Below are 17242 nucleotides of genomic sequence, written 5' to 3'. Positions count from 1 at the left end.
TGTACTTACTATTATAATAACGATAAATTATGAATAATTACATGCAAGTAACCCTAAGCCAAACCCTAATCCTAAACCCTAACCATATAGTATGTACATGTAGTTAATTAATATTGCTCATTGCTTAAATGTATAATTACACTGTAACAAGGACACCTTAAAATAAAGTGTAACCAATTTTTTTTCAATCTACAGTATCATTTGTGAAACTATTTGCCCTTATTTTGAAAATAAAATGGGGTTAAAGCACATGTATAAATTTAAACTAAAACCCAAATTTCACAAAGCAAATTTCAGTGCAAAATACCAAATGAAGGGCAACTGCACTGTGTAAAAGACCCGTTACCTAGTATGTTAATAGTAACATTCATTGCAACAAATAACACTATATAAAAAAAAAAGACAAAATCAGATTCATTGAAAATTTGTAACTAACTTTGCCATTAAGATTTTTGATCATTATTAATTTTGTCAATGAACCTCTGATTAGCTCCTCAGTGATATTTATGGATTTTTATAATGTACTCACACATTCACAGGCACTTGAGCACTTTCAGTTAACTAATTAAGGAGCATTAGGTTGCTAAGATCAAATTTCATGAAATTAAAATTCAAAAATCTACCAGAGTGGACTTATTCAAAATACTTATACGGACCATAATTCTAAGCAATTCTAATAGGTTTTGAGAAAATATGTGACATACTTGAGCACTTATTAATACAATCTTGTGGCCTTTCAGAAGTGTTGACAGCATAATAATTTGCTGTAATAACTGTGGTCTAAAATATGGGAAGAAATGACCTAATGTCCCGAATTTGGTTTTGAGTGATTACTTTCTGATTATGAGTCCTAACGTTCAACATTTCCTTTTATTATGAGATCTATAGAGTAGTATCTGTAATGCGTGGCATGTTGTCTGTTACCACAGATGATCATTTCGGCTTGTACCTCAGTGTATGTACAAATGGAAGAAAATGGGATTGGGACACAATAAAACACTACTCCTGGAATTTGAGAGGTCGGAAAAGGACACGGGCAACTGATAACATTAGCATGCTAGGCTAACTACATTACCGTCATCTTCTACTACATGTGCAATGCTATGGAGATGTTATGTAAAATGTGTCATTATGTTGATAAGTTGTCCAACCATAAAATGACACTGTAGACAACTTCACAGCTCTTTTTTTGTTGTTCTCCCCAGAAATGTTCTTTACAATAATAATAGCTTTTAAAGGAATAATTCACCCAAAAAATCTGTTTCCACTTGTAAATGGCTTGATCTGTGCAGATTTCTCTCCTGATTCAGCAGAAAAGCAATATTATGGAACAATTAAATAAACTATTAATAATGGATTTGTTTCTTACAAACATGCATTCTGACGGCACCCATTCACTGCAGAGGATCAAATGCTGAGGAAGTGATGCAATGCTTCATTTCTCCAAATCTGTTCTGATGAAAAAAACTCATCTACATATGTTATGGCCTGAGGTTGAGTAAATTTTCAGCAAATTTTCATTTTTGGGTGAAATATTCTTTTAATCTTCCTGGCCTACTTTTGTGATAACATTGATAGTCTATTAACTGTAAATAATCACAATTCACAGCTTGTTTGTATACAGAGGGACGAGTCTAAATTATTGTCTTCAGTAAATGACAGGCTGTCTCAGATGTAGCACAGATCTTTAACTTATTTTCACTGATTTTACTAATGTCTGACATACTGAACCGGCTCAAAGCCAACATGAAATGATAATCACAACCCATTTTACTTCCATAATGTGACGTATTCCACTGTATCATGACGTATTGTTATTTGCTACTGTTAGTTGCCAAAGTAGATATTTTTGCAGCCATGGTGACATCAGCCGAAAAAAGAATGTTGTTTCATATGGAGCAAATTAAAGGTTATACAAAAAGCAATTATTATTTGTGCACAATAAAACCCCAAATCCTAATTAAGAAAGTAAATAGGGTCCATTTCGATTTCATGTTGACTTTAATATCCTCCTAGCTGTGAAAACTGAGTGAGGCAAAATAATGGGTAGCAGAATACAGTAGAGATCACACATCAACGGTAAAACAATTCATTTTCTATCTAATGAAGCACTGAAAGGCAATATAAACATTTATTGACCGGACTGAATATACATAGTATGTTAGCCCACCTGTGCACTAAAGAATATCAACCTCACATGATCATTAATGGATGCATTTGAGCTCCACTTCAACTACGCAACTGTACACTATTTACACATAAAACACCAAAACATCAGTGCAACTAAAATACACGTTTGTGGTTTTGAAACTTGTCACATTTTCAAAAACAGATACATTTCCTCCGCCCTTCATGACGCATACATTGTGCAAAAGGAAAACAATCCTGTCCATTGCTTTGTCCTCTTTTTGAAACAAGAAAGCAATCATTTTAAATGAAGTAAAATCAACATCAAGCTCGAAATCTTCTATTGCTTTGATTAACACCGCCATACTGTACATTTCCTCAGCCCGTGATATGACTTCAGTCTTACGGTCTGAATTCGCCACAGGTGAACTTGTTTTGAAAAAAACAAAAAACATCTGAGCTGAAAGCGACCACAGTCTCTCGTGGATTTCCAGAGGTAATAATATTGTTGAATGAGGTCATGGAAAAATGCTATACATTCAGCCCAGAGACACTTGATCCCAAGTCAGCAGTCCTACCTGGAGATGTGCCACACTTTTCCAAAATATTCCACTCAACATTTCAGTCCAGTTCCTCTTGTCACTTTAGTTTGGAGGCTTTGCACAAACAAAACAGTAACCGTTTGTCCATCTGTCCAGCGTTTTCTTTTTTTTTTCATCAGTGTCAATTTTTTTTGTTTTCATTAAATAGTTCCGTTCAATAAATACGTGTCCGTAGAAAGTGCTAGGCTACTGTTGGAGGTTCCTCTGAGGCCGCTCTCAGATGGGCATAGTGGCGTTCATCATCTGGACTCGCATCTCCTGAATGCTGTTGAGGATCTTTTTCTGATGGCCGGCCAAAGTGACTCCAACCCTCCTAAGATCTCTGCAAAAGAACAACAAATCAGTCTTTTATTTATTTATTCATTTATTTATTTAAACTTTTTTTAATAGATATAAAATATATTTCTGTTAGGGTTCCCTGATAATGATTAAACAACCTGGAGTCAGTCAAAAAATTAAGATTTATCTAGTTTAACTGGACTAAACTTTAAATGACTTGTGAAATTTTAATTTTGAATAATGAAAGTAAAATGTTTCAACTCTATTTTTGTCTGTAAATTTTGGCTGTAATTTTGGCACTACTTTTGTTTCTTGTTGTTACACAAAAATGAAAAAAAAAAGGATCTTGAAAAGTTTGCTTCACAAATAACATTGCTGTTCATTTTCTATGAAAGCTAATCAAAATTAAATCACATGTGGTTTAAACAAGTTGTTGTTAACTAAAACTAAAACAATTAAACAACATTTTTGTTCACTGTAAAAAAATCTAGAATTAATGAATGAATGGATGAATGAAAAAAAAAAGAATCTGACCTTGACAACTTCAAATTAATAAATAAATAATAAGCACTAAAACTGCTCAAACAAAAGCTAAAATAAAAATAAAGCTAAATAGATATAAAAAAAATAATACAATGACAAAGCACATAAAATTACCAAAAAATGTAATTAATTAAAAAAATAAATTAAATGTAAACTGAAAATATCAAAAAGCTATTTCAAAATAATAATGACTATAATACTATAAAAATAATACCAAAATAACTGTTTAAAACACACAATTACACCCAATATTGAGAACTCACATATTCCAAATGCTATATGACTTTCTTCCATCGAACACAAATGCAAATATTTTGCAGAATGTCTAAGCTGCGGATTACCATTCAACAAAACTGAATGTTGACTTTTGTGACAAAAGATCTTTTAATCTTTTCGCTGAAATGTTTCATTTGACATCAAACATGCTTTTGACAGGCCATCCTCACCAGTCTCCATTTGTTAGACTATTAGTTCTAAAAACTTCAATTAGTGTTAAACTCTACCCTTAATTTTGTCTTTATTAGTGCAGCCTATTCTGAAAGAACATGAAGTTACATTTCAACTCTGGAAACAATTACCTTAATTGCAGTACATTATTCTGCATCTCTTTCGCATCATAAACTGCAACAGTTAGAAATGCATCCAAATTCCCCCTGATAAAAACACTCTCAGTACACTCTATACATTACATGAAAACCAAAGAGGCTCCATGACCTCCACAAAAGAGGACTTACTCCAAGGTCATTTGAGTGACTACATCCAGAGAAGTGTATCCTCTTTCCATGAAAAGCTCAGTGTATCGACCCATTTTTATGGCCTCCAACCATTCCTCCACCGATCTGAATACACAGCCCTCAGGGCTCCCATGCTCCACTAATAAATTGGACACTCTGTGGGAGAGACAGGTACAGTGGTGAACAAATGGATGTATAAACCTGACATTACAGTTGAAGGCTGGATAATAATAAAAACATTTACAGATCTGAGCGGACTCAAAGAATAATACACCATCTAACATAATTTTTAGTACATTTATGATGCAAGTTTTTGCCTCAAAATGTGTAATATAATAATAATAGTGTCATTATACTATAATAACTGTGTTATTATACTGTAATAACTGTTCTATTATACAAAAGTATGAGCCTAAACTGGAAATATGAGATTTTTTTTTTCTTCACAAAATTCTTGAAATAAACAAAGTTTTATTATTAAACTATTTTAATGGAGTTTGCAATAAAATGTTTAATTAAAAACATTTTAAATGGGGTCTCAATCTTTTCAAGTACACTATATTTGCTATTTGACAAAATATTTTAAAAATGCAGAGCAAATATTAGTATGAAACTCAGTTTATAACTCTGCTTTCATATGCATGTTAAATTAAGTCGTATTATGACTATAAATATTAATATAATCAGTGATCGCTTGGCCACACTTGCTAATATTATCATCCAAGGCAAATAAAGAAAATTATGGTGCAATAACGCAGCCCCCAAAACATTCCCAGACTCCAAATCAATTTCATATTAAACCTGGACATAATTGCATAACACAATTACAGATAATGGATGATTCCAACATGTAAGAATACATACGGCAAATGTATTCCATACTTATAATCACAGTAATTGGAAGTCATTTGCACACTGTCACTTCTGTTTAACGCGACATTAAATCATGAAATGTGAGTGCGTATTTGTCACAAGTGTCATTAAACCTTGATTTCTTGTGACAACCGTGTTCCAGGGTGCTTAGCCCTCGGTTATCAATGATTCACAGACGTGCCATCATTTGTGATCTCACAGTCGATGTTAATCACATGCTGTAAATAACAGCATAATTAGCATATACTCTGATGGGAACAATAAAGAACAAGAACAAAGGAACAACCAATAACGGCTGGTCGTCTACCTGTTTGATGGGTTAACTAGACCCTTGAGGCTGCTGGGATTGCGGATGAGTTTGTCCAGTATGCTGACAATCTCCTCGAATTTGGGCCGGCTGTTCCTGTCTTTCTGCCAGCAGTCCATCATGAGATGATAGAGGGCGGTCGGACAGTCCATGGGACCCGGCAGCCTGTAGTTCTCCTCCACCGCCTTTATCACCTGAGACAACAGAAGAGATTGCAGGCACTTTACATCATGTTCCACGATAAATATATGATGTGCCTTCAGTGTCCGAACACGGATTGTTCTGCTTCATGAATTCTTGCTGAGAGCAGGTGGTGAAGTCACACGCTGACCTTGCCATCTACTAGCTGCCTTCTAAGTGAACTGGAACCTCAAAAAACAGACTTATTTGAATGCTCAACTTCGGCAACAGCTACACGTAATATAAAGTAATGCTACTCATATGAGGCACACAGGAGACTCCACTCTTGGCTAACAATTCCATGCTCTAATAAGCATTAAATACATATAGTAATACTTATAGTATAATTATAAAACTATATTATTGTATTTATGTAATGCTTAATAGAGTACAGTTACAGCATTATTAATAGTAATATTAATATTAGTGGTATATTACTTTATATAGTACTGAACAAAATATAATTAAAATTTATAATATAAAATTATAGGCCTATATTATAAACATTTAAATGTTTGGAGTCAGTTTTTTTATACAAAAATATTTAGCAAATTATTACTATATATTACTATATTGTATTTATGCAATGCTTGTTAGAGTACTGTTACAGCATCATTAATATTAATATTAATATTAGTACTACACACAGTAATATAGTATTAATAGTAATATTAATAATGCTGTAACAGTACTGAATAAAATATGAATAAAATGTATAATATGTATTTAAAAATATAGGCCTATATTCGGATTTCTTCCGATTTTTTTTTTTATTTTTTATATAAATTATTTTATTTAGCAAATTATTACTTTTATTTGCATTGAACTGATCAAAAATGAAAGTAAAGTAACATTCTATTGAAAGTTATTTTCAGCTTTCTACTGTGTACATTTTAATGTAATATTAATATTATTAATACTGTAACAGTACTGAATGAAATATTTGTAAAATATATAATACAAATATAGGCCTATACTTATAACCATTAAAACGTTTGAGGTAACTGTAACGTATATATATATATATATATATATATATATATATATATATATATATATATATATATATATATATATATATATATATATTAGCCAATTAATCATTTTTATTTACATTAAATTTATCAAAAGATACAGTAAAGTAGCTTTCTATTAAAGGTTTTTCCAACATAAATACTTTTTACATAAATACTATATATACACATGAACTATATATACTATAAATACTTTATGTTCTATTTATATACATAAATACTTTATATGTGAACTTTCTTAAAAAAAAATAATAATCAATTGCTGCAGAAATATTAAGCAGCACATTTCACAGTTAACATTTCGTTAGTTTTTACTGTATTTTTGATTAAATAAATGCAGCACTGGTGAGCAGAAGAATCATCTTTTGAATGGGATATATGTTGTTGTTGTAGTGTATCAGTTGACAGATATTATATATAATTAAAGAAGATGTGCTGTATGTGTTGCAGGGTGAATTTGATATGTCTATTAGATAAGTTTCACTTTTTCTGCGATTCGAAATCTGGCAGCATACATCAGAGCCCTGAATCAACAAAGAGCATCTTCTCTCTAAACCCCCCCACCCCACTCCCACATCACAAAGAGCAGCACTACAACAAGAGCGGCTCAGAGAGAAATCCCTCGTGGAAAAGACTCAGAGAGAGAAAACACAGACAGAGAAAGAGACCGACTGACAGACAGACAGAGCCAGAGAAACACACAAGCGTCTAGCTGAGCAGAGGAAGCCGAGATCTGAGGGGAACCCTCAAGAAACTGCTAAATAAAACATCAAATAACTCTCCCTTCCCAAGCGTCTGTGAAACAGATTAATGATGGAGCACAGAACGAGATGAAGCCGTCACTGACAACTGTAAAGGAGGAAAAAAGGTCAGTCGTGCTTGATAAAACCGTGACTGCTATGTGCACCTCCTTCTGGGATATGCTGGGAAAACTTAGGCATCGCCTTGTGTTTCATCTCTGCCTGCAAATATACTTGTCATCTCATATGTTGACATATGACATGCACATCTACATAACAAAGGCAGAGAGGTGGCTGTTCACCATGTACTGCGTGTTTTTCAGTATCTGAGGCTGCAGTGCTTTAATAATAGTTAAAAAGATGTAATGTTTTCACTGCATTAATATTTGTAGGTATTCATATTTTACATTTAGGCCTATATGTTGGTTTGTTTGGATAGACACTGATACATAAACTGCCGTTTAAAAGTTTGGGGTCTGAAAAACCTTTTCCACAAAGATATGAAGCAGCACTGTTCTGAACATTGATAACAATCAGAAATGTTTCTTGAGCAGTAAGTCAGCATATTAGAATGTTTTCTGAAGGATCATGTGACACTGAAGACTGAAGTAATGATGCTGAAAATCACAGCAATCAGCTACACTTGTACATATATTCAAATAGAAAACAGTTATTTTCAATTATAATAAAATTTACAATATTACTGTTTTACTGCATTTTTTATTAAACAAATGCATTTTTTGGTGAGCATAAGAGACTTCTCAAAAATACAACAACACACACACTCAAAATGTCATATTGACATGAAAAAAAAAACATTCATATTTCTTTCTTTTTTAATTAATTGATTTATTTTTATACTGACTGTTTACTTGAATTATTAATGAAATCAATATTTACTTAACTTAGAAATTCTGGAAGGCTAATTTGTTAATATTTATATTATATATATATATATATATATATATATATATATATATATATATATATATATATATATATATATATATATATATATATATATATATATATATATATATATATATATATCAATATTTTACTTTTTAAATAGTATATAGTATAAATATAGTATCACATAGTATATACTGTAGTATACTTCCCCCTTTTCCGTGGTATAAAATTAGTATTATCAAAATGTATGTCAAAACTAGATAAATGTGTTTTATGTAATTATTTTTAAATGTTAACATTCATGTTAAAGTATTAGTAATTTTCTAGGTCTAATAAAAATCTAAGCCTTTATTAGCATTAATAAATTATTACATAAAACCTGTTTTATATTAGTATAATTGAGATAATATTATTGTGTTTATCAGTATTTTGATCATATATATATATATATATATATATATATATATATATATATATATATATATATATATATATATATATATATATATATATAGTGTTTTTGTCATATTTATATTTTATCATTTTTACTATTTTTATTTATTTATTTAAAAAAAAATGTTTTAAGTTTAATATCCCTGGTCTACACTTTATAAGCTGCTCATATGTTATTATTTACTGAATGTATCAGTGTCTATCCAGTGAGATCATGTTTGTATTTAGACAGAGACAGGGGAACAATAGATGACGCTTCTGGTAAATGCTACTGTACATAATGTCTTTTAAAGAAACTCTATGCCTGAGCCGAACTCCATTACGCTGGCAGATTTCTGTCTACAGAGAGCTGATGCTCTTTCTGTGCAGAAAAGCTAAGACTACAATTCTTATGGCTAAAACCCGAAACTCACATTTTCAACCCTGATATCCATTACCCAGCATCCTGTGTGTTCCTATTCTGCTGAAAAGCAGGTGACCTTTGACTGGACCTCAGGCAGATGTACCGCGGTGGGAAAAAGAGTTCATCCAGCCCCCAACTCAACCCCAAAATCCGCATGGATCTCCCCCACTGACTGTGTTCGATATGTCAGTTCAGCTCAGATTTTACCCTCACTTCCTGATCTATTTATAGACATCAGCATTCTATTGCTCTCATTTCCCCTAAGGCAAATATGAGAGAGCATGTGAGCGCTTAAAACGGCCATGGGAAGCAATTATTGTGGTGTAGTGTTAAAAGACTGCAGGGGGAAACTGCACTTTAGCTTTACTGTTGCCCAGAAATTGAATCTTTTCATAAAAGTATACTATATTGTCACTAGATATATATCATATTTAAAAAGTGATTAAATTTTGAATTAAAATTAATTGCACATTAACTAAGAAATCCCCCCCCCCCAAAAGATAATTTAAAATCATTATTGTTTTAAATGATTAAAAACATTAAATAGACTTGTTTTTCATACTGAAAAAAAAAAAACAAAAAAAAAAACACCAGTAGGTGGCGCCAAGTCACTGCCTTAATAAATGAGTCATTCAGTCATGCATTCATCCGATTCATTCAAATGGCTGATTCATTTCAAAACAAAGCAAGTGACTGGCTGCATCTGAAATTGCATACTTCCCTACTATATAGCAGGAGAACAAGGTATGTGACATTGACTACATAGCTAATGTAGTTTGTCCATTAATAATAAGAATACATTAATACTTAAGAATACATTAATTAAGAATACATTAATACTTCACATATTCATACTATAAAGAGCATTCTCTTTTTGCGGTTGTGAAGTAATTAAAGTACCTACTCAAGAGGGTGTTCGATTTCAGACAGTCCCTATCTTATTTATTAATTAGTCACTGAATCATTGGCTCACGATTCATTCAAAAAGCCAATTCATTCATAAAACAAAGCAAATAACTTGTCTTTATGAATTAATCACTGAATCAATGACTCACTTGATGTGTTCAAATGGCCAATTCATTCAGAAACAAAGCAAGTGACTGTCTTTATGAAAGAATCAATGAATCATTGACTCACTCAATTCGTTCAAAATGCAAACTCATTCAGTTAGGAAACATCACAGTGTGTTGACTGGATACTCAAAACAGGTCTGCTGTGGCTTTGTTTGGAACTGTTTTTGTTTGTGAAATTGAGAAAACAGACAACATTATGTCTAAAATGTAACACAATATTAAAATTATATATTATTTTAACTTTATTCAACTATTATATGAAATCAATAACACATTTGCAATCATGCAGATATGGGGGGGCATTCTTGTGAAATGAAGCAAATAACTGTCTTTCTGAATGAGTTACTGAATCATTGACTCCCTCGATTCATTCAGAAACAAAGCAAGTGACTGTCTTTATGTATGAGTCTCTGAATCATTCCTTCACTCGATTGATTCAAAACTGTGGATTCATTCAGTAACGAAACACTTCTGTATGTTGCTCCGAAAGACAACGATTCTTCTGTGGCTTTGAATGGAACTATTTTTGTTTGTGAATTTGAACAAAACATACAATATTGACAGTATTGTGTCTAAAATTTAACACATTTTCACTTATAAAGACACAACGTAGTGCCAGTAAGACCACATGAACCGCAATTTAATAGAATTCTGGGCTCATTTCGACTTACGTCTTGATTGCTCATCTGCCAGTATGGTCTCTCGCCGTACGACATCACTTCCCACATCACAATGCCGTAGCTCCACACATCACTGGCCGAGGTGAACTTCCTGTAGGCGATGGCCTCTGGAGCCGTCCACCTGATGGGAATCTTTCCTCCCTGCAAGACAAACAGCACGCTGACATCATCCACATCTCACATCAGAAACGTGTCTTGTCAGAGCATCTTAACAGGTGATTATCGCTGGGAAGGAATGGTGTCAGGCTGTGAAATGTGACAGGAAGCATTAGGTCTGTGGACGGCTGCTGCATGCTAATCGCTAATTGACTGTCCCGGTGTTAGTGCTTTCCATCTCTGACAGCACTGAGGAGACATGTCTTAATTTACTTCGCCAACATCAGCCATAAAACACTTCCCTCAGTGTGACATACCAAAACAAGAAACAGATGACAAAGAACGCTATGCCATGCTGATTATGACAGCCACCACCAAACCTCTAATGATCCTCTATCAGAATAAAAGCAGCTTCATTTTCAGAGCTCAACAACAATTTGCACCGTTGAATTTTTGTTCCCTTCAAAATTTCACTGGTTATATATATATATTTGGGGACAAAATTCACAAAATATTCTTAAAAAATAAAATAGGTCTGCCACTTTCCATTTGCTTCTTGCAATTCTTGCATGCAGGACTTATTCCTTTTAGAGATACAGCTAGAAAAACAGAGTGGGAATGAATGCATTTAAAAATAATTATTTAAAATATAAAAACGCGTGACAGAACACTGAATTCCTGTCAAGCCAGTCACAATGAAAATAGTGTGTGCAGCTTATGATTATTATGGTAATTTATAAGCAGTGCATAAACATCAAACTACCTACAGAGACCTTATTACTCACAAGATTTCAATATTCATTGAGTTAATCACTGAGTCTTCAAGAAGAACAAGCATACAATCAGATAACAGCAAAGCCTGTCTCTCTCTCTCTTAAGAAAAAAAAAATGTTCTTACGAATACTTAAGTTTTCAGGAGTTGCACACTCATGATTATTACAGTAATCTGCAGGCTGTGCAAAAATGTAGACTTTGAGGTCATTTTATTGAATTCATTGAGTCACACCACAGCCTGTCATGTTAAGACAATTCTTGAAACCTTAAAGAATTGTTGAAAAGTTGAACTTAGAAAAAGTAAACTCCTGCCATGCCAGTTGCTATGAACATAATGCATGCCTATTATGATTATTATTAAAAACACGATCTTTGATGTATTTTGCATTTTTCAATTGTTAAGGATTTTTCAAGAGTTCTATTTATTAAACATTCTTAAATTTTATTCTATTTTATTTTATTTTTTTTTTCCTGACTTTACAGGTCCGTTCAGTATGGAATATTATTTTTGCAACAGAATGAATGAATGAATGTAATTGCAAAAAGTCAGATTTGTGACATAAACATGCAATTGTGAGAAAAATAGTCATACAGTACTTATGATACAAACTTGCAACTGTGAGAAAAAAAAGTCAGGATCGTGAAATATAAACTCAATTGAGTAAAAAACAAATAAAAGTAAGACTTGTAAGCTGTAAAGTCAGAATTACAAATTTATAACTTGCATATGTGAAATATAAACTTATTTCTGACAATTCTGTGGTGGAAATAAGTTTCCATAGTTCAGGGTTCAAGGTTGTGGAGGATGCAGCATGATCGTGTAGTGTGTGTAAAATGCCTATAATGCACTCTTAGATGGAAGTGTCCAGCTTAATAAGTGCATTATAAGAGAGCAGGAATGGAACAGTAGTGAAAAGTAGGGTGCTGGGTTTGAATTTTGGTTTAAAACAAAGCCCTGCTGTGAGGCAGCTAATAGATGCAAGGTGTAGGTTAGCTGTTAGCGTGACTCAGCGTTTATCCTCTGTAGCACGTACGCGTGTTGTGTAGGCCGCCTCTGGGTCGTCCTCCAGCACTCTCGACAAGCCGAAGTCGGACACCTTACACACCAGGTTGCTGTTGACCAGGATGTTGCGGGCAGCCAGGTCACGGTGCACATAGCCCATCTCAGAGAGATAGCGCATGCCAGAAGCAATGCCACGCAGCATGCCAACCAACTGGATAACAGTGAACTGACCATCGTTCTTCTGTTGGAGCAGTAAAGATATAATACACACAAATATGAGATTAATACATCAAACCAAATGTTTATACTTTAGGAAAAAAAATGGCTTTTTCAGTTATTTTTCAGAAAGAACGCACAAACTGAGGGGAGCAGCTGTTTGGTGAGTTTAAATTAATTAATTCAAAATAAATGATAAATATATTAATTCCAACTTATATGGATATATGTATACACACACACACACACACACACACACACACACACACATATATATATATATATATATATATATATATATATATATACTTCTAGTATACCCCTTCATCTAGTGTGTTATGAATGAGAAAATCCATAAATGTTGTTATATTTAGTGTTACCATTTTATATTTCATTTTTAGTTTTTGTTTATTTCATGTAATTTCTCAACAAATATTTATGTACTTTTTCAATAAAAGTATATATAATTTAATAAATTTACTCACACATATGCAAATTAAAATATATATAATTTGTAAACTAAATAGGAAAATGAAAAAAAGGAAAAAAAAATATTTTGCAAGGCATATATGTGTATGTATGTGTGTGTGTGTGTTTGTGTGTGTGTGTGCCTGTGTGTGTAAATTTATTAAATTATATATACTTTTATTGAAAAAGTACATAAATATTTGTTGAGAAATTTCATGAAAAAAACAAAAACTAAAAATGAAATATATAATGGTAACACTTTAAATATAACAAAACGTTTATGGATTTTCTCATTCATAACTAGATAAATGATGCTTATATAAACACTTTTTCATCATAACAAAATAAGATTCTTATATTTCTATTTCATTTGGTGCACAAGAACACACAATAGTACAATTTGTATGGATTTGCTCATTCACAAAGTGACACAAATAAATAAATACCTTTTTTCATTATAACAAAATGAACACTTTAAAAGTGTTCCTTTTAAACATTACAAATACTATTTTAATAACAGTAAATTATGCATAATTAAAGCAACTAACACTAAACCAACTTGAAACCTCACAAGTACTTTTAATTAATGTTACTCAGTAATTATTTGTGTAATTACACTGCAACAAGGGACGTTTATAATAAAGTGTAACTAATCATGTAACTTTTCATGACATGTCCATAAATTTCATAGAATGATGCATGATATATAATTTAATAATGGTCAACAAACATTTTAATAAATGTCAATAAAAGTGTTGGGCTGTAACGCATTACTTAGTAATGCATTATTATAATTTGATTACTTTTTTAGTAATGGAGTAATTTAAAACATTATAATTTTTTTAAATAGTAATTAGACTATAGTTACAAGCTGAGGTCTCTATACGTTACTGCTGCGTTACATTGCTGACAGAATGCAGTGTTTTATAATCTAGAAATTGTAAAAAGGATGTAGCACACGCACTGTTGAGTCAAGCACCAGTGGATTAGAGACCTGCTCCCGCGAGACCCGACGCAACAGAGTGCAGCGTGGGACAAGATAGGCGAGTGCTGGTGCGGGCAGGTAGACACTTGTATGTGTGCGGGATGCGGGAGAATAAAATTATTCATGGGATTCCCACAAAATAGAAATATCTAAACATAAAATATCTAAAACAAATAAATTGTTATTCATCTATTGCACAAAAGCAACATGAACTAATAAAAAATATAAACGATTAACATGTGCAAGCGTATGCTGAGTTTCTATTTAGGCACGTGTTTGCAGCGTTGAGCAATGCAGTGCTGAAATTTGCATGATCATGAATCCTCTCATTATAACATACAAATTGTAGACATGATGAAAGATTCATTATGCATATATTTATTGTGCTATAACAGAGATTTGTGAGACTGCGATGAACTGAGATGTCTTTTAGAGATTATGCAGCGCTCTTTGCTGGCATTCTGCCAAACCATGCATGCAGCGCCTCATTTGTAATGGGCTTGATAACAGTGTTCTGTGAATGTTGATGCTTTAATAACAAATATTTATTGGGAGCGTGTATGCTGGGATTTCATAAATTTCATGGAGAAAAAAGTAACAACTAGTAATGTAACTAATTACTAATTACTTTTGAAATAAAGTAATCAGAACAGTAACGTGATCAGTAATCAGTAATTTGATTTGATTTTCAGAGTAACTTGCCTAACACTGGTCAATAAGCATGTCACATTAGTGTCTTTGTTGCCTGAGAAAAACAGAAATGTACCTTCAAAAAGGTGTCCAGGGATCCATTCTCCATATATTCTGTTATTATCATCACTGGTTTACCTGCAGAAATAAAACACATGCATTTCAGCTTCAAGGTCATTGTTATGTTATCATTATATGACATATAATAAGACACAAAACTGGTAACATAAAAATTTGGTAACATCTCATTTAACGTTTTTTTATTCAAATCAAAAACATTTCTTAACATTATTTTTCAACTGAAGCAACCTTAATATTTTAGGTTGCACCAACAAAACTATACTGAGGGGTAAAATCAAGTATAAGCAGCTCTTTAAGATAACAATTGCAGGTTTACACTTTTTGCAGTGTAATACAGAAACAATAATTTTCAAAGACAATCATAATGTAAGACCTCCTAGAACTCACTCTTAGTGACGACCCCCTTGAGGTGGATGATGTTGGGATGGTCAAACTGGCCCATGATGCTGGCCTCCCCCAGGAAGTCCCTCCTCTGCTTTTCAGTGTAACCGGCTTTCAGAGTTTTAATGGCCACTGGGATCTCTCTCTTCCCTGGCAGCCGCAGCAAACCACTGCACACCTCACCGAACTCACCTGCAACCACGAGGCAGAGCCATCAGTGAACCGTGCCAGACAATGAAACGCCTCATTGTGCTCGGCCAGATTTCCCTCGCAAGGTGACAAAGTGCAAAGCTACTGAGGGATGTACTTCCTTCTGAATGAATAAAGTCTGCCAGCGAACGCCAGTATTTATAATGCGACACTTCCAGAGTGGGATTTGAAAACAGATGTTTAATCCAAACCTCTTGTTTTTAGGATGCTTATAATAATTTATAAAATGTAAGTCAGAGGTTACCTGCACTTTGAGAGTCAAAAAAGAATATCAGACAACACTAAATTAATACCTGTGGCTCTTGATGATATATTGAGGCCTTATGAAGCGAAACAACCAGTCTGTGCAAGAAACTGAACATTATTTACAACATTATTACCTGTAATCCAGAGCCTCAGATTCCGATTCTTTTCTGCGAACTGGTTCTTTTCAGTGAACTATAGTTCAGGTCACTGGTTTGTTTATGTAATCACACAATGAATAACGAATACACAATTATATTACATAATTAAAGCACCCAGTAATGATGTGAAATGTGGATGTTTCACATGTCTTAAGCATTTAAAGTGAATAACAATTCTTCATCAACTCACCTTTTTACATAAACAAGGAGAAACCATTAAAACAAAAATGTTAATTTCTCCCTTTCATTCAAGTGCTTTGCTTTATAGGATCTCAATATATCGTCAGTGTATCCCAACAGGTATTCATTTTGTGTTGTCTGATATGCTTTTTCATATTCTTAAAGATGGGCCATTGGCTTTTCATGAATCACTTATGCATTTTATGCATAATCAAGGACCACAGTTTTAGCTAAAAATCTTTGGTAACACTAGTTTAGGGACCAATTCTCACTATTAACTAGTTGCTTATTAACATGACTACTATTAACATATTGCCTGTTTATTAGTACTTATAAAGCACATATTCTGCCAATGACCAAATTCTACATCCCTAATCAATACTTAAAATTAATAACTACCTTACTACTATTAATAAGCAGCAAATTAGGAGTTTATTGAGGCTGAAGTCATAGTTGATGGTTTGGAGAATTGGACCTTAAAATAAAGTCTGACCAAATTGTCTTTATTGTTCTACTGAAGAACAAAAGTCTCCTACATCTTGGATGGCCTGAGGGTGAATAAATTAACAGCAAATTTTCATTTTTGGGTGAACTATTCCTTTATGTAACTATGCGGTTGCTAGGGCATTCTGGGTGGTTGCTAGGGTGTTGTTAGGCAGTTTATCAAGCATAATTTATCCAGCATAATGATCCACAGTATCTAAACAGATTTCATCTCATATAAAACGCTGCACAGTCAGTCCAGACGCTCCAAACGTCTCACATTCCCCTTCTCAGCAGTAAATGTTCTCCATGTTAGCTAAATGTAATTCTG

General features: G+C 33.0%; 1 protein-coding gene across 4 annotated transcripts in view; it reads right to left on the bottom strand.

The window, feature by feature from the left end:
* Positions 1-856: 856 nt before the first annotated feature.
* Positions 857-17242, bottom strand: part of LOC109097568 (ephrin type-A receptor 5) — an 86301-nt gene continuing 69915 nt past the window's right edge. For 3 of the 4 annotated variants that reach the window (XM_042764669.1, XM_042764670.1, XM_042764671.1), the window contains 7 exons: positions 15641-15826; positions 15249-15310; positions 12845-13054; positions 10932-11081; positions 5466-5659; positions 4286-4441; positions 857-3051 (listed from right to left, as the gene is read on the bottom strand). In XM_042764669.1, the coding sequence (XP_042620603.1) occupies positions 2946-3051; positions 4286-4441; positions 5466-5659; positions 10932-11081; positions 12845-13054; positions 15249-15310; positions 15641-15826 (1064 nt within the window). In that variant the 3' untranslated portion in view covers positions 857-2945. Of the gene's footprint in view, positions 3052-4281; positions 4442-5465; positions 5660-10931; positions 11082-12844; positions 13055-15248; positions 15311-15640; positions 15827-17242 lie in introns of those variants that run through there. The other variant, XM_042764672.1, reaches the window with a different exon arrangement.

Source organism: Cyprinus carpio, chromosome A10 (genome assembly GCF_018340385.1).
Source record: "Cyprinus carpio isolate SPL01 chromosome A10, ASM1834038v1, whole genome shotgun sequence".
NCBI classification, from domain to species: domain Eukaryota; kingdom Metazoa; phylum Chordata; class Actinopteri; order Cypriniformes; family Cyprinidae; genus Cyprinus; species Cyprinus carpio.
Note: the sequence above shows the minus strand (reverse complement) of the source record. Positions and strands in the feature narration are given on the sequence as shown.